Source organism: Lynx canadensis, chromosome A1, assembly GCF_007474595.2.
Source record: "Lynx canadensis isolate LIC74 chromosome A1, mLynCan4.pri.v2, whole genome shotgun sequence".
NCBI classification, from domain to species: Eukaryota; Metazoa; Chordata; class Mammalia; order Carnivora; family Felidae; genus Lynx; species Lynx canadensis.
In genome coordinates, this window is record NC_044303.2 from 124,198,337 (window position 1) to 124,224,321 (window position 25,985).

General features: G+C 34.9%; 1 protein-coding gene across 1 annotated transcript in view; it reads left to right on the forward strand.

The window, feature by feature from the left end:
* DDX4 (DEAD-box helicase 4) overlaps window positions 1-25,985 on the forward strand; it is an 88,061-nt gene that overhangs the window by 32,583 nt on the left and 29,493 nt on the right. Inside the window, 6 exon segments of the mRNA XM_030301791.1 lie at window positions 3,361-3,438; window positions 5,085-5,135; window positions 9,499-9,558; window positions 18,568-18,669; window positions 21,567-21,647; window positions 22,638-22,685. Of these exon segments, the coding sequence (XP_030157651.1) occupies window positions 3,361-3,438; window positions 5,085-5,135; window positions 9,499-9,558; window positions 18,568-18,669; window positions 21,567-21,647; window positions 22,638-22,685 (420 nt within the window).

Sequence of the window (25,985 nt, forward strand, 5' to 3'; positions counted from 1 at the left end):
ACACAGCAGAACACCTTACTATGGCCCATTTTTAGATTGTTATTAAAATGCTGAAAGTATTCTGCTTTATGTTTTAGTATAGTGTGATAAAATATGAGAACCTGCAATTTATTTAAATATCTTTATGACCATTTATTTCTTTTACAAGATGCCATAAATAAGGGCTAATTGGTAGTTTTAAATACACAAAACATTTAATCTTGAATTCATTAGATGTTGAAAAATCTTACTTCTAAGGATTTTTATTCATTGGAAACTAAAGGTGTGGCATTTCATTTGGTATTTGGAAAACTTAATTTCTTGTTTGGATTCAGTTAACATAGTTAACATGTGGATCTATATTTTGATATAATTTGGAAATAATTATTAAAAAAAATTTTAAGTTTATTTATTTTGAGAGAGAGCATGAGTAGGGTAGGGGCAGAGAGAGAGAGGAGGGAGAGAGAACCCCAAGCAGGCTTGGCACCATCAGCACAGAACCCAGTATGGGGCTCAAACCCATGAACTGTGAGATTATCACGCAAGCCAGAATCAAGAGTTGGATGCTTAACCAACTGAGCCACCTAGGTGCCCCAATTTATTCCTTAAATATGCACATATATTCTGTTTTTAAAACCTTCATAGTAAGAAGCATTGATGAATAAAAATCATGTAATCTTGCCAAGAGGTTCAGGTGTGGGTTTTGTTAGTTATTACTAACATTAGAGATAATATCTTAATATTACACTTAGAGAAATATTTAATATTGGATTTATTTTAAAACTTTATTTTTGAGTAGATGTTTTTAAATCCCATTTTAGAATAGATGAGGTGACACTTTTTGATGTAGATTTCAAAATATTATTGAAAAAAATCTTTTTAAAAGTTTAAATACTTTATTTTTACCAAAGCCAGAAATGTTTTGAATTAACTATTTTTAAATTTTCAAGTTCAGAAAGTATACTTATATATCTTGTTAAAGTTTTACATTAATTGAATGTACTTTTTTCTCTTTTTTTTTAATTGAAGTATAGTTGACCTAAAATATTGAATTAGTTTCAGGTGTACAATGAAGTAATTCATCACCTGTGTGGGTTGTGCTATGCTCACCACAAATGTAGCTACCATCTGTTACCATACAACACTATTAACAGTATCATTGATTATATTCCCTATGCTGTACTTTTCATCTGTGTGACTTACTCATTCCATAACTGGAAGCTGGTATCTCTGAATAAAAGCTTTTTAAATGAGAAAAACACCACTTAGACAGTTTTTACTACACGTTGTTAATTTCATATGGGTTAGGTTGAAAAACAAACTTATCAAAATTCTTGGTTGAATGTTAATACTTAAAAAAGTTACCATTGTACCACATACAATCTTGGGAATTCATAGACCCATTAATATAACTCCTTTTCGTTATTGTTAACCCGTTATTTTAGTTTCAACCTCTGTGATATTTTTTTCTCAGAACTTGCATAGCTAGTAATTTGTTTTTGAAATTGTCTCTTAATTGCTTATAATACAGCATTGATCCCCTTTTTATGTTCTATAAAGTATAACATAAATAGCTTTAACTTCTTGAATCACACACATCTTTAGAATCTGATGAAAATATGGATAATTGCTCTTACGCAGTTTTGCACGTGGCTTTAGAAGTTTTGCAGGTCCTTTAACTTAGTTGTATTAAGATATTACACAGATAGGTAAGACACAATTTATGAAGACCATAAGATAACACTTTAATTTTTCTAGTGATAGTGTGAAGTGGCAGTTTATGTTGTTTCAGATGTCTTTTGTTCTAGTGTTTTGTTCTAAATAACCATGCTTCTTGCCTTAGCACCTCTGCCCTCAGAAAGATTAATGTAGTGATAGAGAAACACATGGAAAGAAATAAAGTTGTAGTGTGCTGTGGGAATGTGGAGAAAGGATTGATGATGACGGGAGGTCTGAAAGAAGACTTCTTCAGATGAGGTTGCCTTTGAACTGGGGTTTTGAAGTGTGAAAGGAATTTGATAGGAAAAAATAGGAAAACAGGGAATGCCATGCTGAAGAATTTTGGTAGGAAAATATGAAAGCAGGGAATGCCTTGCTGAAGTATACAGGAAGGTACAAAGTATTAGAAGTTCACAGTGCGGAACATGGGACATTGTTTGGTGTGAATTAAAATGTTGAGAGCTCAGTGTTATGTGGTAGGAGATAAAGTTCAAAGATAATATGAGTAAAGACGCTGGAAGAGTGGAGAGGTGATAAGGGGAGTGGCAGTCACAGCTTTTATTTCTTTATTGCCTAGTTCCTTCCTAATTTGAATTTTAAAAGTGGAAAGATTGAGAAGTTTAAATGTTAACAGAATAATAAGTAATAAATAATTAAAAAATTCGGACAAGAATATAACATGTTCAGTAGCATGTAAACCTTCATACAGGGGCATAAGTTTAAGTAGCTGGCTCTATACAGGGTGAGGTTTTCAATATACAGAAAATCACAGTTGAATTTCCTCATTAAAGTCAGGAAAAGTCATTCATGAAATAACAACTAATAGAAAGCTGTATTTCACCAGTAGTATATTTATGGTTTTACCTTAATATTATAACATGAATTTTTTATAAAAAGTTGAAGCATATTATATCTTTATAAGTTCTTATACTTGTTTCTCCCTATCCTTGGAGGTACCTTTACCCTAAAGATTCATTTAAAATAGGGACACCTGGATAGTTCAGTTGGTTAAGCATCCAACTTTGGCTCAGGTCATGGTCTCACGGTTTGGGAGTTTGAGCCCCACGTTGGGCTCTGTGCTGACAGCTCAGAGCCTGGAGCCTGCTTCAGATTCTGTGTCTCCCTCCCTCTCTGCCCCCTCCCCTGCTGGCATTCTGTGTCTCTCTCAAAATAAGTAAACATTAAAAAAATAAAAATAAAAATTATTTAAAATAAAATTAAATAATTTACCTAAGGTTTTTTTTTTTTTTTTATTTTTTTTTATTTTTTTGAGAGAGAGAGAAAGAGCATAAGAAGGGGAGGGGCAGAGAAAAGGGGATACAGAATCCCAATTAGGCTTGGCACCATCAGCGCAAAGCCCCACACAGGGCTTAAATCCACAAACCATGAGATCATGACCTGAGCCAAGATCAAGAGTGGGACATTCAACCAACTGCACAATCAAGGCACCCCCTGAAGATTTTATTTTTAAGTAATTTTTACATGCAACATGGGACTTGAGTTTACAACTCTGAGGTCAAGAGACCCAGCAAGGTTTCCTCCTTTTTTTTTTTTTAAAAGATTTTATTTTTAAGCAATCTCAAGGAGTCCTTTAATTTCTAGTCTTTGATGGCACAGTTAGTTATATGTTTTAAAGAGTTTTAACTCTGTCTGAATTTTCAGATGCTGGCGAGTCTAGTAAAAGGGAGAATACATCCACAGTGGGTGGCTTTGGAGTTGGAAAGAGTTTTGGAAACAGAGGTAAACTGCTGACGATAATCTTATAATCACAGTTTGAGTGAGCCCTAGTTTTTTTTTTTCCTGTACTCAAGACTCTTCCCCTATGGCCCCCAGCAAGAGATCCATCTTATATACTTCAAAAGGTAAATTTGAGTTGAGCAAAGAACCAGTAGTAGCTTTGAAGTTACATTTTTTTTTTCTTAAAAACTAAAAACTGTATATCAGAACTGGAGCATAACTTAAGATCAAGACTGATAATGTGAAGATGGACGACTTTACCAAGCATTTTGGAAACCAGACAGTTGAAGAGGGTTGAATGTTGGGAAAGGTCAGTTGTGGAGGGTAGTAGATAGATTATAATCCTTTCTGAACCAACTTAAAAGATTGCAAATACTGCCATGAACTAAATAACTGAAAACTTAGGTTTTATGGAATATGCTATTTCTGTATAGATTATCTTTATTTGGAAATTATCTTTTCAAGGAAAAACTCTTTTCATCTAATTACACATTGAAGCTATAGGGTACTTACTTTTATATCATAATTGTGTATTAGATTTCTATGTTAAAAGGGATGTAGATTATTTTGTACGTGAGATATTAAGTGACTTTATATATACATTCTGCATATAAATTTAATACCTGTCAAAGTGATTAGTCTCTGTATTGCAGAAGCCATCATTTAATATAAGCATATTTTATAATTTTGCTTAAATACTGATTGACAGGCATCTTATATTGACATTTAATTTTAAGGTATATTATTCCATGAATGTCTTTGCACTAAAGATAATTATAGTAAGATTCAACATTTAAAAATTTTATGAAATATTACTGATAGATCCTTTTAAAATTAATTTTAGAGACATATCTGTATGTTCCAGAGACACGTAAATCTACGTACAGGTTTTTATTATATGAGAAATCTGAAAGTAGAGTTAAATGAAAGATGTAAAAAAACTTGCTGAAAATAAAAAATGTTAGAAGAATTTCCTTATTACTGAGATGGGAAAAATTACTGATTATTGGATTATAATTGAGTAATATTGTCCTCTGGCAAATGAAGAGATTGAAGGTTTTAAAACATTTGATATTTTGAATAGAAAGTATGTAGTGTGTTATGTTGATATATAGCCCTAGTTTGACCATATAATATAGAAGAATATATGACATCTGAGATGCTATAACGTTGGCTGACATTTTACCTTAGTTAATTGACACAAGGCAGAAATTGTTACCCAACCCATGTGAGTTTAAAAAAAAAATTTTTTTTTTAACATTTATTTATTATTGAGAGACAGAGAGACACAGAGCATGAGCAGGGGAGGGGTAGAGAGAGGGGGAGACAGAATCTGAAGTAGGCTCCAGGCTCTGGGCTGTCAGCGCAGAGACTGATGTGGGGCTCCAACTCACAAACTGTGAGATCATGACCTGAGCCAAAGTCGGTTGCCTAACCAACTGAGCCATCCAGGTGCCCCCCAACCCGTGTGAGTTTTTATTCAGTATTTATATTTATACTTCTGTGTAGTTTATCCTGTATTAAAGGGGCATCATAACAAGTAGCACTTGTTTTGCTGTTTTTTGCCCTTTGTCTTTTGGTTTGTTTACCACAGAGATACAGGTAATTGTTTTCAGAAATTTGCAAGTTTAATTTTCTATTTTGTATAGGTTTTTCAAATAACAAGTTTGAAGAAGGTGATAGCTCTGGTTTCTGGAGACGTAAGTTTAATGTTTTTTGTAGTGGCTTTTAAAATTGAATGTTCAGAGTACATGCTAAAGGGAAAACTAGGATTAAGTGTCACAGTGGTTTTCAGTTCTAATTTATTCAAACCCACTTTCATACAGCAATTATAACCAGAGCACTGACCAAGAATTCAGGCATCCTAGTTTGCCCTATTGCCATTTGACTTAGTCTATGAGGTACAACTTCTGAATGGTTTGCTACCTTAAGAAAAAGGGGATAATAGAAAGTACAAGTTAAGAATCAAAACTCCATGTCCATATACACATAGAGTTTGGGACATGCAGATCCCTATTCAGACTTACATAATTCTTGACAGTGGAAAAAGATTCATGAGTATGTAGATGACTGCTGCTATCAAGGCATTTCTATCAAAAGTACTGACACACTGGTTTGGAGGAGTAAAGAGAATGATGAGAGTAGAGTAGTGTTATCAGAAGATTATAAAAATTAATAGTGCTTTCTACTGATTAAGTAGATTTGGATGAGGCCTTGGAACCTGTATTTAAAAAGCCTGCCTGGTGATCCTGATGTCATTTTGTTTGGTAATCACTTATCTATGGAAACATAATGACATAATACATTTTGGATTTGCAACTTTGTTTCCTGGCCCTGCTTTGTGACCTAGTTAAATGACAGAGCAAGTTGCTTAATTTGTCAGAGCCACAATTTGCTATTCTGCAGAGTGGAGGCCATCATATTAAAAGGTTGTTAGGCAAACTTAATGAAAATGTGTGTGAAAATATGAAGTTTAATACCACACACATTCATGGTAAACAGTAAATGCCATCCATCTTCATGATTTATTTGAGACCTAATCTTTTTATACTCTTAACAGTGATTCTCAAAATCAATACCAAGCCTAGAATGATCACCTTAAAACCTGTTTGGAGTTAGATGGGGTTTTAATATCTCTAATAAGACTGTTTCCCTAAACTGTCGTCAGTCTCATCCTGCCTAATTGTCTCTGCATTTTTTCATATCTTATTCAAATGAAAATGTACATAACATAGAAGTAATATTTGACAGAAGAAAAAAAACAGTTTTTATTCTTTTCCATTTTTGTTCTACCTAATCTCCCATTTTTAAATCAGTTAATATTTCAAGATCATGTTCACCTAACCAATTTGTGCTTTTGAGCACAAAGTCCAGTTTCTCCTGGCACCTGAGAGAACTTGTTTCCTCTAAAATGGTCTGCTTTCTTCTCTTTCATCTTCTTTCTTCTGTTCTCAAGCTTATGTCCCCTTAAAAAAAACAAAAAAAAAAAACCCAAAAAAACCCCACATATATATGGATTGAATTCTTTTGTTCTTACAGTTGTTGTTGGCAAGCCCAGGAACAGATTTTAATATCATAATAGAAGCTATTACTCTGCATGCAAATGAATAGCATCTTTTGTGGTTGTTATTTGCCCTGCAGTCTTGTTTCCTCTAGCTGGTATAGCTTTTATCTATTGATAAAAGATGATAATACCCATTTCATAAGGTTTTTGTGAAGATTTAAAAAGTTAGTACATATTATTCATTTAGAACAGTGCTAAACTATACTGAATTCTGTTATTACTATTAATTTTTAATAATTTTGTGATATTATTTATATAAAATGCTATAATATATGTGACATTTTTGCATACTAATAATATATATTTGATATGTTTTATATAATCAATGTATTATGTGTTATTTATGTTTATATGTTTAAAGTGTCTTTATATTTTATTTAAGTTACATATTTTATACAGTTTTAGTGATTTTTTTTTTTTTTCAACGTTTATTTTTTATTTTTGGGACAGAGAGAGACAGAGCATGAACGGGGGAGGGGCAGAGAGAGAGGGAGACACAGAATCGGAAACAGGCTCCAGGCTCCGAGCCATCAGCCCAGAGCCTGACGCGGGGCTCGAACTCACGGACCGCGAGATCGTGACCTGGCTGAAGTCGGACGCTTAACCGACTGCGCCACCCAGGCGCCCCAGTTTTAGTGATTTTTATGTAATTAATAATATATTGTGGTCATAGCTGATGTTGGGATAATCTCTCTTTTTTATCCTTGGCTTTATCTTCTAACTCTACAGTGATTTTATTTTTTAACTTTATTTTTTAAAATTTACATCCAAGTTAGTGTATACTGCAGCAGTGATTTCAGGAGTAGATTCCTTAATGCCCCTTACCCATTTAGCCCATCCCCCCCCCCACACCCCCTCCAGTAAACCTCTGTTCTCCATATTTATGAGTCTCTTATGTTTTGTCCCTCTCCCTGTTTTTATATTACTTTTGTTTCCCTTCCCTTATGTTCTTCTGTTTTGTCTCTTAAAGTCCTCATATGAGCGAAGTCATATATTTATCTTTCTCTGACTAATTTCACTTAGCATAATACCCTCCAGTTACATCCATGTAGTTGCAAATGGCAAGATTTCATTCTTTTTGATTGCTGAGTAGTACTCCCTTGTATGTATGTATGTATGGTATGTATGTGTGTGTGTATATATATATGTATATGTATACATGTACACATATATACACACATATATGTATATATGTATGTATATGTATATATATGTATACATGCACACACATATGTATGTATGTGTATGTATATGTATATATGTATACATGTACATATATATACACACACACACATACCATATATACATACATATATACACACACACACACACACACACACACACATACCATACATACCACATCTTCTTTATCCGTTCATCCATCAATGGACATTTGGGCTCTTTCCATACTTTGGCTATTGTTGGTAGTGCTGCTATAAACCTTGGGGTGCATGTGTCCCTTAAAAACAGCACACCTGTATCCCTTGGATAAATACCTAGTAGTGCAATTGCTGGGTCATAGGGTAGTTCTATTTTTAGTTTTTTGAGGAACCTCCATACTGTTTTCCAGAGTGGCTGTACCAGCTTGCATTCCCATACAGTGATTTTTTAAAATAACTTGTTATTTTGAAATAGTCTGAGACTTACAACAAGTTAGAAAGTTAGAGTTAACAAGTTAGAGTGTTTCCTTCACCCCTCTGCTAATATAATTGTGCCCTTCACCCAACTTCTCCTAATGCCATTAGCCTATTTTAATTCCCAGTGTGGTCAAAATATAGATTTATTTTAGGGGAATAATTGGACAAAAATAATGTGAGACTTCTTTCTCCTTCTCACTTCTCAAATTAATTCATAGGTTGTTTTTTTTTTTTTCATATAAGGCAATAAGTGTTAGCTGTCATCATTATTCCAGGGTGTGCTAACCTTTCCCCAATTTTTTCCTTCTTGTTAAGTTCCCTTGTAGTATTAAATCCTGCTTTCTAGAAAGTTGTCTGGTTGTTAGATTGTTCTTAAGGAATGTTTGGTAGTTGTTGACTTCATTTCAAGTAGGAGCCTGCAACAAGAGCTCTGGGTTATTTCTTATAGAACAATACTAATTGTTAAATTAGCATTTTTGCAAGGAACTTAACTGATAGCTTCTAAGCTGTTTAGCCACTTGATGACATTACTGTGACTTAAACTTCTCAGATTTTAAACATTTCATGACATGTATAAGCCATTTCTTTATTTCCCAAATGTGGCTTTGTTGGAGTTTTCTAGAAAGAGTTTTGTAAAGTTATTACTAAAGGTCATATTAGTAACATATTTTTAAATTTTGAAAAATTAATCATTTGTTGCTCTCACCTATTCTTTCAAAATAAACATCTCTGGGGGTGGGTTCTAGGAATTTCCTTTTAACCACTTTCTAGCTCATTCTTAGCCTTCAGTGTAGTTATTCTCTATTTAAAAACTGTGGTAATGTTATTTGATAATGTCACTAAAAACAGAAAAGATGGGATATCTGCAAATTCTTTCATTAGGATGATTAGGGAAAAGTTAGCATTAAAAAAAGCCTCTAATGTCTGAGGTTTATTAAGAAAGGCAAATTACAGAAATATTGATAGCATTATAAAAAAAAATAGCCATGTATTTCTAGTGGCCTATGGCCGACATTTCAGAACCACTTGACTACTTAATAGTTTAGATGTTTCTGAAACCATTTTTAGTCATACTAACATTTTGAAATTCCTATTTTTTGGCTTGTGTGTGGCACTTGGTAAAAAGTGAGTTCTCAATTGTATGCTTAACATTTAACATTTAGATATATTAAATGATTTGTATAGGGAGTTAACTGAATAATGTCTTTATATTTGTTGCTAAAATTGTTTCAAGAATTAAAATGTTATTTTACTTTAAGAAAATATTTTTTCACTAATTTGTCCTGTGACAGTGCTATTTAGATATTTCACCTTTAAAGTTAATTATTTAGATACTACTCACATGTTAAATTTTTATTCAAGAATCTAGTAATGACTGTGAAGATAATCAAACACGGAACAGAGGATTTTCCAAGAGAGGCGGTAAGGACCATATTTTGGAACAGTTTGTACTTACACTTTCTAATGTCATTGGGTTTCTTTCCCTGAAATCTCCAGGATGTGCTATGAAGTACAGAATAGGGACTATGAGTTCTGGCCATTCACAATATATATGAACTGGGATGTCATTGTCTCTGAATAGAGTATTTGGAGATGAGGGAGAGGGAAGAAATTGTAGATTATTCTTTGTTCAAGTCTGGCAGTGCTCTATCATACTCTGCTAATCCTGCCTCTGATGAAGTTGAGGTGAGATGGTATAAACATTACCATGCTTAATTCTTGATAATCATTTATGGGTAGACATGTGGGTTTTATTTTTGATATTTCAACAACACATAGTGAACTTATAAAATGGATAAAAATTACTAAAAATCCTTACGTTAAAAGATATTAAATCTCCTTATATTAAAAGAGTTTATCCTTAGGAACTATATAATAATCAGATACATTAGTATTTTCACCATAACTTGGGAACGGCTTTTTCCTTCCCTATTGAATAGTTAGCCCACGCTCCCTAGTGAAGCTAGGACTTGTGGACTTCAGTATAACCTTCTTAGGGCTGTGAGGTAGGGAGGAATTTGGTGGTGAATGAGGGATGGCTATTTACCTCATAAATTGAATTTTTTAATGATAATTGCAGGGGGACATGTAATAATGGCAAGGAAATTTAAGTAAAAGCCAGACTCCCCTTTTAGAATTGCTTTTACTTTAACAAGCAATTTTAACACTTAATATTCCTAAAGTATTGCTCTTAGTTTTAAATTTTTGGTTGTTTTCTGCAGAACAGTGAGTATCTTCCTCACTATTCTCTTTAAATCTACTTAACTCATACTTATGGGATGCAGTCAGAAGCCAAAAGCTCTATGTGCTTGATCCTGGCCTATTGACTAATACAGGGTGACTCACAGGGAAACAGTCATTTTTGGGTATTCCTGATCGCTGTTCTTTGGAGTTGTATACATTTGAAGGTAGGGAAAGCGTGCACATGGTGGTGAGTAAATACAAGTATGTGTGCATAAATAGAAGTGTATTTAAATTTATATTGAAATATGACATAAAGTACCAGACGTGTGCATGCATCATACATGTTCATAGGCATCCAGATCAAGAAGTAGAAATTACTAGCACCTCAAAAGCGCCTTTTATGATCATATTCACTCAGTAGCAAGTTGCCCACCACATGGGTAATTTGTATTCTGACTTTTGGCGGGACAGATTAAATTTCTCTGTTTTTGTACCTAATATAAATGGAATCATACAACATGCTGTTTTGTCTCCAGCTTCTTTCTGCTTAATGTGTTTGTGAGATGCAATCATAGTGTTGGTTGCAGTTGTAATCATTATCATTACTATATAGATTCTTTTGTTTTACTGTTCTGCTGTACAGAACAGTACATGGCTGTTGGGATGTCTTCCAATTTTGGACTATTTTGAAACTGCTGCTGTGGATATTCCAGTACATTGCTTTTGGTGATACTGTTATATATTCAGAAATAGAATTGTTGGCTCATAGATTTTGTATATTTTTTTTACTGTCAAATGTTTTCAAGATAAATATACTGAGGTACACTCCCACATCCTCACCTCACTTGGTATTTTCTTCTTAATTTTAACCATTCTGTTAAGTCTGTGGTAATATATTTCATTGTGGTTTTAACTTGCCTTTTCTTGATGCGCTAATAAAATGTGCAATGCATCGTATGTTTACTGGCAATTTGCACATCATCTTTTGTGTAGTGCTGATTGAAGTTTTTTGCCACCTTTTTTTGGGGTGTCTATTTTTACCTTTTTATTTGCAAATAAACACAGAAAATTTGCAAGAACAATAAAAATAACTCTTGGATAACATTTATATTTGGAGACTCTTTGCTCCCTTTAAAGTAATGGAGATACTGTCTTCTCTTTTTCTTGTTAAATTTTACTTTTTTAGCTTCCACATTCAGATTGTGATTCATCTGGACTTCATTTTTTATATGGTGTAAGATAGGGATCAAGGTCCATTTATATTCCCCATAAGGGTGTGCAGTTGATCCGGTATCACTTTCTGAAAGACTTTCCCTTCCACTCTCCACTGCTAGGCTGCCTTTGTCCTAAATCAGGTGACAGTATTTATGTGGAACTATTCCTGGACTTGGTTCCTTTCCATTGGTCAGTTTCTGTATTTTCACACCTTTACCATATAGCCTAAATTAGTGTAATTTCATAATATGTCCTAATATCTGGTAGTGTAAGTCTTCCAAGTTTATTGTTCTTCAGTATTACTTGGGTTATTGTTAGTCTTTTGCATTTCCATGTGACTTTCAGATTCAGTTTATCAATTTCCAGGAAAAAACTTAATGGGATATTTTGGGGATTGCACTGAATCTGTAGATTAGTTTGAAGAGAATGGCCATCTTTGCAAATATTGGTGCTTCCAATTCCTGAATATCCCCATCGTAAATCTTGAGTTTTTCCTATGTTTTGCAGTTTTCACTAGTGAGTGATTATACGTCTTTCTTTACTTTAGTATTTGATATTTTGTGATACTTATGTTTATTTATCTAATTTGTCATATAAGCTTCACCATTTTGAGGTGTATAATTCAGTAGTTTTAAGTATATTCACTGTGTTGTATGTCAAATCATCACTCTTTAATTCCTGAACATTTCCTTCTCCCCACTCCCCAAATACCTTGTGCCTATTAGCAATTCATCCCATTTCCCTTTTATCTCCATCCTTTAGCAACCCAACCACTAACTGACTTTCTGTAGCTATGGATTTGCCAATTCTGGACTTTATGTAAATGAAATGATATAATATGTGGTTTTTTTGTGTCTTCTTTACTTACCATGATGTTTTCAAGGTTTGTCCGTGTTGTAGCATGTGATGGTACTTAATTCCTTTTAATGGCTAGTTAATAATTCACAGTGTACCATGTTCTGTTCATCACCTGATGGATTATTGGGTTGTTTGCACTTTTGAGCTATTATGACTAATGCTACTATAAATATTTGCGTACAAGTTTTATGTGAACATGTGTTTTCATTTTTGGTGTACATACTTAGGAGTGAAACTGAAAAATTGTTTCCTACAGCAGCTGCACCAATTTACATTCCTTCCAACAATGTAGGAGTGTCCCAACTTCTCTGTACCCTCACCAGTCTTTGTTATTGTGTGTCATTTCGGTAGTAGTGATCCTTGTGGGTGTAAAATGGTATCTCATTATGGTTTTGATTGGCATGTCCTGATAACTGTCATAAGACATTTGCCCTTTTCTGTCTGGCTTAATTCACTTAGCATAACGTTTTCAATGTTCATGTTGTAGTATGTGTCAGAACAAAGAACTTTTCTTTTTATGGTTGAATAATTATCCATTGTATATATAAAATGCTCTTATGCTCGTATGAACATTCATATATGTTTATCTGTTGGAGTCGTTGTTTTTGCATCTTTGGGATATATGCCTAGAAGTGGAATTGCCAGGAGATGGGACTGAAGTAAGTTGAAATATGCCACAGAGTTCACCGTTCTGAGAATCAGCTTAAAATATTCTCTCGGTTACTGCAAGTCTGATTAACTTTCATTTTGGAAAATTTTTCTTCTGACAATTTTTGTCCATTTTTTTTTCTTTTTTTGGAGTAGCAGAATATGGAGTTTGTTACTTTGCTATTTTTGCTGATGTCATTGATCAATATCATTTAAAAATTTTCATTTTGTATATAGAATGGTATATAGAAATATAATTGAATTTTATATATTGAAGGTTGAGTTACCTCACTAAATTTATGGTAAGTACTTTCTTAAATGAAGAAAAGATGTTTATATTTCTTTTACCCGAAGTTCAAATGATTTATAAAGTTACGCCTTTTTGAGGATTGTTACCAGACATCATATTAAGAGCTGTAAGAGTTTGTCAGCTGTCCCTTATGAAATGCAGAACGCACCTCACGGAAGGACTAATGTGTCACCTTTAAAAATACATTAATGTTGGGGCGCCTGAGTGGCTCAGTTTGTTAAGTGTCCGGTTTCAGGCTCAGGTCATGATCTCATGGTTTGTGAGTTGGAGCCCTGCGTTGGGCTCTGTGCTGACAGCTCAGAGTTTGGAGCCTGCTTTGGATTCTTTGTCTCTCGCTCTCTGCCCCTCCCCCACTTGCTCTCTGTCTCTGTCTCTCTCTCTCAAAAATAAACATTAAAAAAATTAATGTTATTTATGAAAAGTGACTTTTAAAGTGGTAAATTTTGAAATATTTCAATAACTCAGAAAAGCACAGAATATTCTATTACAAACACTTGAATACCACTACCTGGATTTAACAGGAACATTTTGTCATGTATATTTCATATATAAAAAGATACATAATTGTTGGAAGATTCATCTTCCCTTTATATTTTATATCTTCTTCTTCCCAGAGTTAATTTAACATTGGTGTGTGTATATATTTCATATTCATACTTTGATAAAAATTTATTATACCTTTTTGTGACTTATTTTTAAGATTTTATTTTTAGGTAATCTCTACACCCAACGTGGGAATCGAACTTAAAACCCTGAGATCAAGAGTTGCATGCTCTACTGACTGAGCCAGCCAAGCACTCTCCCTCTTTTTGTGACTTTTTTTATTCCTTGTTTTTAAAGATTTATATGTTGAAAGTGTAGATCTAGTTCATTCATTGTAACTTCTGTAGTGCTTTACTACCTTTTAACCTCTTTATTTAAAAACAAATTATTTTTATGACCATGTGGGATACATAGTGTCCCTACCTTCAAACAAGAAGGTCATGCAGATTTTTAATTGTATGTAACATCCATGTTATTTTTACCTCAAGTTATTAGACTTCTTACATAACTGGAAATTGGCATTAGTTATAGGAAAAGGAAAGCATCTTCATTTAAATGTTTGTGTTTCTCTTGTGTACAGAATTATTAAGCTTTGGTACTGGAAGTACTGAGTCATTTTATAATCGTTGGCTCAGCAGAGAAGCTAGTTTTGAAAAGGAACCAAATTGAATTTACAGAAAGCAGTAGTGATTGGGAGCATAATGAATGGATTAAACAGATTAAAGATGAGTAGAATAAATGAGTCCATATAGAGATCTGAAGAAATTCTCTAAATTTGGGAATGGAAAACATGAAGATATCATTTAGGGAAGATAAAATAAGAAGCTCTGTTACTCTAACATATGTCTCTATATCTCCTGAGGAAAGAACACAGAAGATGAAAGAGGGACGGGAAGAATACTATTCAAAGAATAGTTCAGAGACTTTTCTAGAGTTAAGGAGGCACAAGATTACAGAGAGAATTAAAAAAAACTTACACCCCTATTTGTGTATTGAAATTGCAAAATTATGAAGATAGAAATATTTTGAACTATCAGAAAAAATACTGATCCACCTGTAAAAGAACATTAGATTGATAGCAGAACTTTTGTGCGTTTTTTTTTTTTTTCCAGTAAAGGTAGAGATCAGAATAGAGGAGAATGTAGAATTCTGAGGAGAATAGTTCTGAATCTGAACTGTTATATTCAGAAAATTTAGTTATCAGAGAGAAATAATACCATTGAGATAAAGACAGTGTTTAGTACTGTCATACCACTAAGGAAACAACTACTAAATCATATTTACTAGTAAGAGGAAACTGCAACAAGAAGTAGGAAGCAATGATGAACAAAACTAAATAAATACATGTTTTAAAAATGGTAAGCATCTTGGTAAGCCTAAGTAAGTATTGCTTGTAGAAGATAGTAATAAATGATGGTAATTAATTTAGGTGTTTTAGAAACAAAGAACCAACATACTAACAAATGAAAAGACTTTAGTTCTTTGTCACCTCAGTAGGAAAGAGAATGGATTGAAACTAATTTCAGGATTTCTTAAAAATGGTAAAACTGAAAGATAATAAGAAAAAGTACATAATATATAACTCACTAGTGGAGGAAATCCAGTAGAAGGGCAGGACTTTGTAGTAAATAGACAAGGTTGAAGATAATTTATTTTTTATTAAAAAATTTGTTTTTGATATTTATTTTTGAGAGAGAGAGAGAGAGAGAGAGAGCACAAGCAGGGGGAGGGACAGAGAGAGAGGGAGACCCAGAATCTGAAGCAGGACTCCAGGCTTTGAGCTGTCAGCCCAGAGCCTGGTGCGGCGCTCAAACCCACGAACTGTGAGATCATGACCTGAGCTGAAGTTGGATGCTTAACTGACTAAGCCACCCAGATTCCCCTAATTTAAATATTTATAAAATATTCATGGTGAGATTGAAGGATATCAGTAAAGGCATAAAATGTAGCATTTGGGAAATCTAATAGAAGGACAGAAAGAACAAAAAAAGTTGAAAAAAACTCAGGAAAGAGAAAACACAAAAGAGGATGAAAGAAGTAAGAAATCAATGTCAGTAATCATAATATGTGTATAGTTACATGTATTTCAGTGCAGAGTTGCAAATAAAGAGCAAAATGTCATTCCAGTATGAACCCCCAAAAGCTGGTATAGAAATAGGAGACAAAATAGACTAAAGCAGACATATTAGGGATAAAGAAATAATTACCTAATGATAAAAGGCATGTTCACTGGGAAAATATTACAGTTTGGAACATGGTTTGAAATCTAACAATATATTCTTATGTATATAAAGCAAAAGTAGACATAATTACATGGAAAAAAATTGCAAATTCTAGTTAAACCATTAATCTTAGGTTTAAACCATTTTTCCGTTACAAACTGATAGAATGAGCAGACCAGAAATGAGTAAGACTATAGAGACTACAGTAGATTTGAATACTAGTTATTAAGCCTGATTTAATATTTCTGTTTGGAATAATACACACCCTTCTTTTACACATTCTTTTACAGCATCTAGAAAATAGATATAATTTCGCCATAAATTAAGGCCAAAAGGAAGTCTCAAAATATACTGTAGAATTTATCGTATGCTATGTCCTCTTGTTAAAGTATTGTGAAAACAGAAATCCATAATGAAAAGCCTAACCCTTGTGGTTTGGAAACTGAATTTCTCAATTTCTGAAAATTCATATGGAAATAATAAAGTATTTAGAACTGAATGGACAGTAAAAACATCAAAACTTAAGGGATACAGCTAAAGCAGCTGACTTTTTGAAGAATGTTTGTAGTCTTAAATGCATTGAGTAGAAAAGAAATTAATGTATTCAACTTAAGTAATTAAAAAACTCAGTAGAAGGAAGTTAAAAAGATAATAGACATGAATGAAACAGATACAGTGGAGTGTTATTCAGCACTAAAAGTGAATGAAGTATGCATCAACAAAAAGTTGAATAAAAGGAAGCAAGATAAAAAATACATATTCTGTAAGATTCCATTATGTAAAGCTCAAACACAAACTGAACAATATGTTGCATAAAGATATGCACATAGTTGGTAAAATTAAAATAGGAGCAAGGAAATGAGAAACAATTCAGGATATTGGTTGAGGAAGGGGGAAACATAGGGTGAAAGACTATACATGGTCTCCCTAGGTCTTGGGAATATTTTTAGTTTTTTTTTTTTAAATATATTTATTTTTGAGAGACAGCATAAGCTGGGGAGGGGCAGAGAGAGAGGGAGACAGATCTGAAGCAGGTTCCACGCTTGTCAGCACACACCCCGACTTGGGCCTTGAACCCATGAACTTAGCATGACCTGAGCTGAAGTTGGACTGGGCTGGACCAGCTGAGCTACCCTGGTGCCCTGGGAACGTTTTTAGTTTTAAGCTGGCTAGTAGGTCTATAGGTTTTCATTTTATTATTCATGTGCTCACACCAAAGTAACATACCTTAAAAAGAAGTGGGTCAAAAAAATAAACTGTTTCTTGAGAAGAGATAAACTCTAACAAGGTTTATTCAAAGATAAAGAGGCACAAATAAATAATTTAGAAAAGGTGGATATAAGTATTGATAAAGAGATTGTTGCTAGATTGAGGAATCTAAGTTTGAGGTTGTAGATGTATCACAATGAATCTACCTTCAATTAAGTCTGCCCTATTTTATAAATAGGCTTTAAAAACACATATAATTCAGTATCAAGAAATACAGGTAGAATTTTTACCTTTATTGAGAAGTTTGTTTGTAAATAGTGGCAAGTTCATAAACTGAATCTCACTTTCTTTATTTTCTGTCCAGTTGACGTTTTGGTTTTGAATTGACCTCGTTCTGCCTTAGGTGGGATCATATGATACTTGAAATATTTATACTGATTTTTGGTATTTAATTGAATTTAAAGTGTTTATAGTAGGAAGTCAGGCTTTGTATATGTCTATATGTCTCTGCTTTGAGTAAGATGTTTTACTGTTTTCTGTAAAGAACAAATGTAAGCCTAGATTTATCTAATGCTTCTGTGCGTTGTAGAAATGTTGTTAATGATACATTTGTGGTAATTTTCAGTGTTTTGCAAGTGACAGTTTTTTCGTCAAAAAAATTTTTTTTTCAAATAAACTCTTCATCTCAATGTGGGGCTTGAACTCAAGACTCTGGAATAGAGTCACAAGCTCTACTGACTGAGCCAGCCAACTAACTACCTCTGGTTATTTTTCGTTTTGATTCTCAGAAAGCAGTGGGTTTTTTCTTTTTTTAAATTGTAGCTATATCTGTTTATGGTAGTGAAGTTGAACATTTAATGTTTATTTTTAACAGAGAGAGACAGACAGATTCAGGGACAGAGTATGAGTGGGGGAAGGGGGAGAGAGAGAGGGAGACACAGAATCTGAAGCAGGCTCCAGGCTCCGAGCTGTCAGCCCAGAGCCGGACACGGGGCTCGAACTCACAGATTGCGAGATCATGACCTGAGCCAAAGTCGGACGCTCAACCAACTGAGCCACCCAGGTGCCCCAAAGTTGAACATTTATAGGTCAAATATGGCATTTCTTTTTAGTAACTATTAATGCCTTAAAATATGTAAAGTTACTGAATTATGCAAGGCTTAAAATAAATTTGGACACCATTTCTCCAAGATTTCTTTGTTGTTATTTTGTGTTGTTCTTGTGTGTGTTTTCATATTATAGGCTATCAAGATGGAAATGATTCAGAAGCTTCAGGGTCATCCAGAAGAGGTGGAAGAGGTGGTTTCCGAGGTCGCAGTGGAGGATTTGGTCTAGGAAGTTCAAGTTAGTAGTGAATTGCAAATGGTGTGCTTTATCTGTTAAGAAGGAAATGATAAAAAATAAAACCTATCAGTTAAGCTTGTTGAGAGGATTATATGAGAAGAGCTTACACTGTAGCTGGTATATAATTGCTTACATTATATATGACATTTTTATTTTTTATTTATTTTTTTTTCTTTTTTTTTATTTGCATTTTATTTTATTTTATTTTATTTTTTATATATATATATATGAAATTTATTGACAAATTGGTTTCCATACAACACCCAGTGCTCATCCCAAAAGGTGCCCTCCTCAATACCCATCACCCACCCTCCCCTCCCTCCCACCCCCCATCAACCCTCAGTTTGTTCTCAGTTTTTTTTTTTTTTTAAATTTTTTTTTTTTTTCAACGTTTATTTATCTTTGGGACAGAGAGAGACAGAGCATGAACGGGGGAGGGGCAGAGAGAGAGGGAGACACAGAATCAGAAACAGGCTCCAGGCTCTGAGCCATCAGCCCAGAGCCTGACGCGGGGCTCGAACTCACGGACCGCGAGATCGTGACCTGGCTGAAGTTGGACGCTTAACCGACTGCGCCACCCAGGCGCCCCTGTTCTCAGTTTTTAACAGTCTCTTATGCTTTGGCTCTCTCCCACTCTAACGTCTTTTTTTTTTTTTTTTTTTTCCTTCCCCTCCTCCATGGGTTTCTATTAAGTTTCTCAGGATCCACATAAGAGTGAAAACATATGGTATATGTCTTTCTCTGTATGGCTTATTTCACTTAGCATTACACTCTCCAGTTCCATCCACGTTGCTACAAAAGGCCATATTTCATTTTTTCTCATTGCCACGTAGTATTCCATTGTGTATATAAACCACAATTTCTTTATCCATTCATCAGTTGATGGACATTTAGGCTTTTCCATAATTTGGCTATTGTTGAGAGTGCTGCTATGAACATTGGGGTACAAGTGCCCCTATGCATCAGTACTCCTGTATCCCTTGGGTAAATTCCTAGCAGTGCTATTGCTGGGTCATAGGGTAGGTCTATTTTTAATTTTCTGAGGAACCTCCACACTGCTTTCCAGAGCGGCTGCACCAATTTGCATTCCCACCAACAGTGCAAGAGGGTTCCCGTTTCTCCACATCCTCTCCAGCATCTATAGTCTCCTGATTTGTTCATTTTGGCCACTCTGACTGGTGTGAGGTGATACCTGAGTGTGGTTTTGATTTGTATTTCCCTGATGAGGAGCGACGCTGAACATCTTTTCATGTGCCTGTTGGCCATCTGGATGTCTTCCTTAGAGAAGTGTCTATTCATGTTTTCTGCCCATTTCTTCACTGGGTTATTTGTTTTTTGGGTGTGGAGTTTGGTGAGCTCTTTATAGATTTTGGATACTAGCCCTTTGTCCGATATGTCATTTGCAAATATCTTTTCCCATTCCGTTGGTTGCCTTTTAGTTTTGTTGGTTGTTTCCTTTGCTGTGCAGAAGCTTTTTATCTTCATAAGGTCCCAGTAATTCACTTTTGCTTTTAATTCCCTTGCCTTTGGGGATGTGTCGAGGAAGAGATTGCTAGGGCTGAGGTCAGAGAGGTCTTTTCCTGCTTTCTCCTCTAGGGTTTTGATGGTTTCCTGCCTCACATTCAGGTCCTTTATCCATTTTGAGTTTATTTTTGTAAATGGTGTGAGAAAGTGGTCTAGTTTCAACCTTCTGCATGTTGCTGTCCAGTTCTCCCAGCACCATTTGTTAAAGAGGCTGTCTTTTTTCCATTGGATGTTCTTTCCTGCTTTGTCAAAGATGAGTTGGCCATACGTTTGTGGGTCTAGTTCTGGGGTTTCTATTCTATTCCATTGGTCTGTGTGTCTGTTTTTGTGCCATATATGACATTTTTAGACACATATCTAATTGCATACCTGTTGGAATAGATGAGTCTTTATAGAAGTTTGTGTGACTCAGCTCTTTAATCTTACTTTGTTTTTTTGTTTTTTTGTTTTTTTTTTTTTTAGAGTCTATTTATTTATTTGGAGAGAGGGAGAGAGCGGGAAAGGGGTGGGGGTGAAGAAAGAATTCCAAGTGGACTCTGCTCTGTCCACACAGAGCCCAATGCAGGGCTCAAACTCACAAACTGTGAGATCATGACCTGAGCCAAAACCAAGAGTAGGGTGCTCAGCCAGCTGAGCCACCCAAGTACCTAATATTACTGTTTTAAAGCCTTCATCATAAAAGCCAACCTTAGAAATAGGTAGCCTTCTCTAAGACTGTACCCTCCTTTATACCCTCTTTTACCAATTTGGCTTTCTAACAACTTCAGCCATCGTTTCTTAGAGCTAGGGGTATTGACTTCAGAAGTCACTGCTGGATTGCGTGTGTCTCTTAATGGAGGAGGAAAGATGCGTGGTTTTGGAAGTCAAAACTAAATCTGTAATAATTTAATAGATGTATAGGAGATTAGTGAATTGTCATTTTTAAAAAAGTGTAAGGGTCTAGGTGTTGTTCAGGACTTGTAAGGTTTGATTTAGCAACAGTGGGAGCAAGCGGGTACTGTTCTGGAGAATAAGCAAAAAGGCTATGCAATGTGAAGTTTCTGGGGCAGTAGCAGTGCTATTTGTGGAGGTTATTTAACTTTTGTTTATATGATATTTTAACATAGTACTGGCCCTAACTTTTAAAAAAAATAATTTTAATAAAAGTTTTGAGGAAGTCACTTGTAATTCAAAGAAATAATTTATGGAGAAATCCTTTGTGTGATTCTTAGAAAAATGCTCATTGTGATTCCTTTACAATTTAAACTATTTTGCCTCATATCTTTAACTTCTGGCACTATCACTTGATTTTCTTGTCACTCTTTTAGATTTTCTTCTCTTTATCATTTTAAAACCTCTTAAAAGTAATATAATCTCATTATGTACAAACATAGATAGTGAATATGAACAAGATGAGGGGATGCAGCGTGCTGGTGGCCTTTTTGGTTCTAGAAGACCAACTTTAAGTGGTGCAGGTGAGAAATAGAATTTCTTATTGAATGTTAAACATTCATATATGTTTTTAGCTCTACAATTAGTAAACTAATAGATGTATTTAAGTATACTTGGTTAGCTCATAATTTTCTATGATTTTTAGATCTGCTTTTTATACATGGGCAGTTTTGCCTTCCTTATAAAATTTGTGCACTGTGAATTATTTCTTCTCTCTTACTTACCAGTTAATTTGATGTATAAATATAGCTTGAATTGGAGGAAGGAAAATGAAGTTTGCAGTGGTTTCAAAGAAAGAACTCTTTAGGTGATTTGAGGAGAAAATGAAAAAACACAGCAACACAATTGTTGATAAAAATGTGCAAATGTGTATATACTGGTACATCCAAACCATAGACTGTTATTCAGTAATAAAGGAAATGAGCCATCAAACTATGAAAAGACCTGTAGAAACCCTAAATGCATGTTACTAAGTGAAAGAAGCCAATCTGAAAAGGCTACTTACTAAATACTTTCCAACTTTAAGACATTCTGGAAAAGGAACAACTTTGGAGAAGGGTAAAAAGAATAGTGGTTGCCAGGGGTTGGGGGCAGGAAGGAATAGTATGAAGGATTTTTAGAACAGTGAAAATACTTTGTATGATACATCAATGGTGGATACAAGTCATTTTATGTTTTTTCAAACCCATAGAATGTATAACACCGAACGTGAGCCCTACTGTAAACTTTTAATATGATAAATTTCTAATGTTGATAATGGGGGAGGCTGTTAAAATGTGAGGGCCAGAGGGAGGTATCAGAGAAATCTCTGTTCCTTTCTCTCAATTTTTCTGTGAACTTAAAACTCTCTAAAAAAAAAAAATGAAGGCTTTAAAGTGTTCACATGAGGAAAAGATTTAAATTAAATGTAGAATTAAGAGATGGATGGACAAAGGGACCAGGTATCCTCAGTACTCAGTATTTGAATAGAAATAGCTATATGTCTAAGTAATCTGCAGAACAATGCCTTACAGGTAATGGTGACACTTACCAAAACAGAAGTGGCAGTGGAAGTGGACGAGGTGAGTTTTTACTTGGTTTACCTACAAGGGGTTAACATTATTGTAATCCAAATTTAATTTTTTTTAATCTAATTTTTTTCAATATATGAAATTTATTCCCAAATTGGTTTCCACAAAACACCCAGTGCTCATCCCAAAAGGTGCCCTCCTCAATACCCATCACCCACCCTCCCCTACCTCCCACCCCCCATCAACCCTCAGTTAGTTCTCAGTTTTTAAGAGTCTCTTATGCTTTGGCTCTCTCCCACTCTACCTCTTTTTTATTTTTTCCTTCCCCTCCCCCATGGGTTTCTATTAAGTTTCTCAGGATCCACATAAGAGTGAAAACATATGGTATCTGTCTTTCTCTGTATGGCTTATTTCACTTAGCATCACACTCTCCAGTTCCATCCACGTTGCTACAAAAGGCCCTATTTCATTCTTTCTCATTGCCACGTAGTATTCCATTGTGTATATAAACCACAATTTCTTTATCCATTCATCAGTTGATGGACATTTAGGCTCTTTCCATAATTTGGCTATTGTTGAGAGTGCTGCTATAAACATTGGGGTACAAGTGCCCCTATGCATCAGTACTCCTGTATCCCTTGGATAAATTCCTAGCAGTGCTATTGCTGGGTCATAGGGTAGGTCTATTTTTAATTTTCTGAGGAACCTCCACACTGCTTTCCAGAGCGGCTGCACCAATTTGCATTCCCACCAACAGTGCAAGAGGGTTCCCGTTTCTCCACATCCTCTCCAGCATCTATAGTCTCCTGATTTGTTCATTTTGGCCACTCTGACTGGCGTGAGGTGATATCTGAGTGTGGTTTTGATTTGTATTTCCCTGATGAGGAGCGACGCTGAACATCTTTTCATATGCCTATTGGCCATCCGGATGTCTTCTTTAGAGAAGTGTCTTTTCATGTTTTCTGCCCTTTTCTTCACTGGGTTATTTGTTTTTTGGGTGTGGAGTTTGGTGAGCTCTTTATAGATTTTGGATACTAGCCCTTTGTCCGATATGTCATTTGCAAATATCTTTTCCCATTCCGTTGGTTGCCTTTTAGTTTTGTTGGTTGTTTCCTTTGCTGTGCAGAAGCTTTTTATCTTCATAAGGTCCCAGTAATTCACTTTTGCTTTTAATTCCCTTGCCTTTGGGGATGTGTCAAGTAAGAAATTGCTAGGGCTGAGGTCAGAGAGGTTTTTTCCTGCTTTCTCCTCTAGGGTTTTGATGGTTTCCTGCCTCACATTCAGGTCCTTTATCCATTTTGAGTTTATTTTTGTGAATGGTGTGAGAAAGTGGTCTAGTTTCAACCTTCTGCATGTTGCTGTCCAGTTCTCCCAGCACCATTTGTTAAAGAGACTGTCTTTTTTCCATTGGATGTTCTTTCCTGCTTTGTCAAAGATGAGTTGGCCATACGTTTGTGGGTCTAGTTCTGGGGTTTCTATTCTATTCCATTGGTCTGTGTGTCTGTTTTTGTGCCAATACCATGCTGTCTTGATGATTACAGCTTTGTAGTAGAGGCTAAAGTCTGGGATTGTGATGCCTCCTGCTTTGGTCTTCTTCTTCAAAATTACTTTGGCTATTCGGGGTCTTTTGTGGTTCCATATGAATTTTAGGATTGCTTGTTGTAGTTTCGAGAAGAATGCTGGTGCAATTTTGATTGGGATTGCATTGAATGTGTAGATAGCTTTGGGTAGTATTGACATTTTGACAATATTTATTCTTCCAACCCATGAGCACAGAATGTTTTTCCATTTCTTTATATCTTCTTCAATTTCCTTCATAAGCTTTCTATAGTTTTCAGCATACAGATCTTTTACATCTTTGGTTAGGTTTATCCCTAGGTATTTTATGCTTCTTGGTGCAATTGTGAATGGGATCAGCTTCTTTATTTGTCTTTCTGTTGCTTCATTATTAGTGTATAAGAATGCAACTGATTTCTGGACATTGATTTTGTATCCTGCGACTTTGTTGAATTCATGTATCAGTTCTAGCAGACTTTTGGTGGAGTCTGTCGGATTTTCCATGTATAATATCATGTCATCTGCAAAAAGTGAAAGCTTAACTTCATCTTTGCCAATTTTGATGCCTTTGTTGTCTGATTGCTGATGCTAGCACTTCCAGCACTATGTTAAACAACAGCGGTGAGAGTGGGCATCCCTGTCGTGTTCCTGATCTCAGGGAAAAAGCTCTCAGTTTTTCCCCATTGAGGATGATGTTAGCTGTGGGCTTTTCATAAATGGCTTTTATGATCTTTAAGTATGTTCCTTCTATCCCGACTTTCTCGAGGGTTTTTATTAAGAAAGTATGCTGAATTTTGTCAAATGCTTTTTCTGCATCGATTGACAGGATCTTATGGTTCTTATCTTTTCTTTTATTAATGTGATGTATCACGTTGATCGATTTGCGAATGTTGAACCAGCCCTGCATCCCAGGAATGAATCCCACTTGATCATGGTGAATAATTCTTTTTATATGCTGTTGAATTCGATTTGCTAGTGTCTTCCTGAGAATTTTTGCATCCATATTCATCAGGGATATTGGCCTGTAGTTCTCTTTTTTTTACTGGGTCTCTGTCTGCTTTAGGAATCAAAGTAATACTGGCTTCATAGAATGAGTCTGGAAGTTTTCCTTCCCTTTCTATTTTTGGAATAGCTTGAGAAGGATAGGTATTATCTCTGCTTTAAACGTCTGGTAGAACTCCCCTGGGAAGCCATCTGGTCCTGGACTCTTATTTGTTGGGAGATATTTGATAACTGATTCAATTTCTTCGCTGGTTATGGGTCTGTTCAAGCTTTCTATTTCCTCCTGATTGAGTTTTGGAAGCGTGTGGGTGTTTAGGAATTTGTCCATTTCTTCCATGTTGTCCAATTTGTTGGCATATAATTTTTCATAGTATTCCCTGATAATTGTTTCTATCTCTGAGGGATTGGTTGTAATCATTCCATTTTCATTCATGATTTTATCTATTTGGGTCCTCTCCCTTTTGTTTTTGAGAAGTCTGGCTAGAGGTTTGTCAATTTTGTTTATTTTTTCAAAAAACCAACTCTTGGTTTCATTGATCTGCTCTACAGTTTTTTTAGATTCTATATTGTTTATTTCTGCTCTCATCTTTATTATTTCTCTTCTTCTGCTGGGTTTAGGCTGTCTTTGCTGTTCTGCTTCTATCTCCTTTAGGTGTGCTGTTAGATTTTGTATTTGGGATTTTTCTTGTTTCTTGAGATAGGCCTGGATTGCAATGTATTTTCCTCTCAGGACTGTCTTCGCTGCATCCCAAAGCGTTTGGATTGTTGTATTTTCATTTTCGTTTGTTTCCA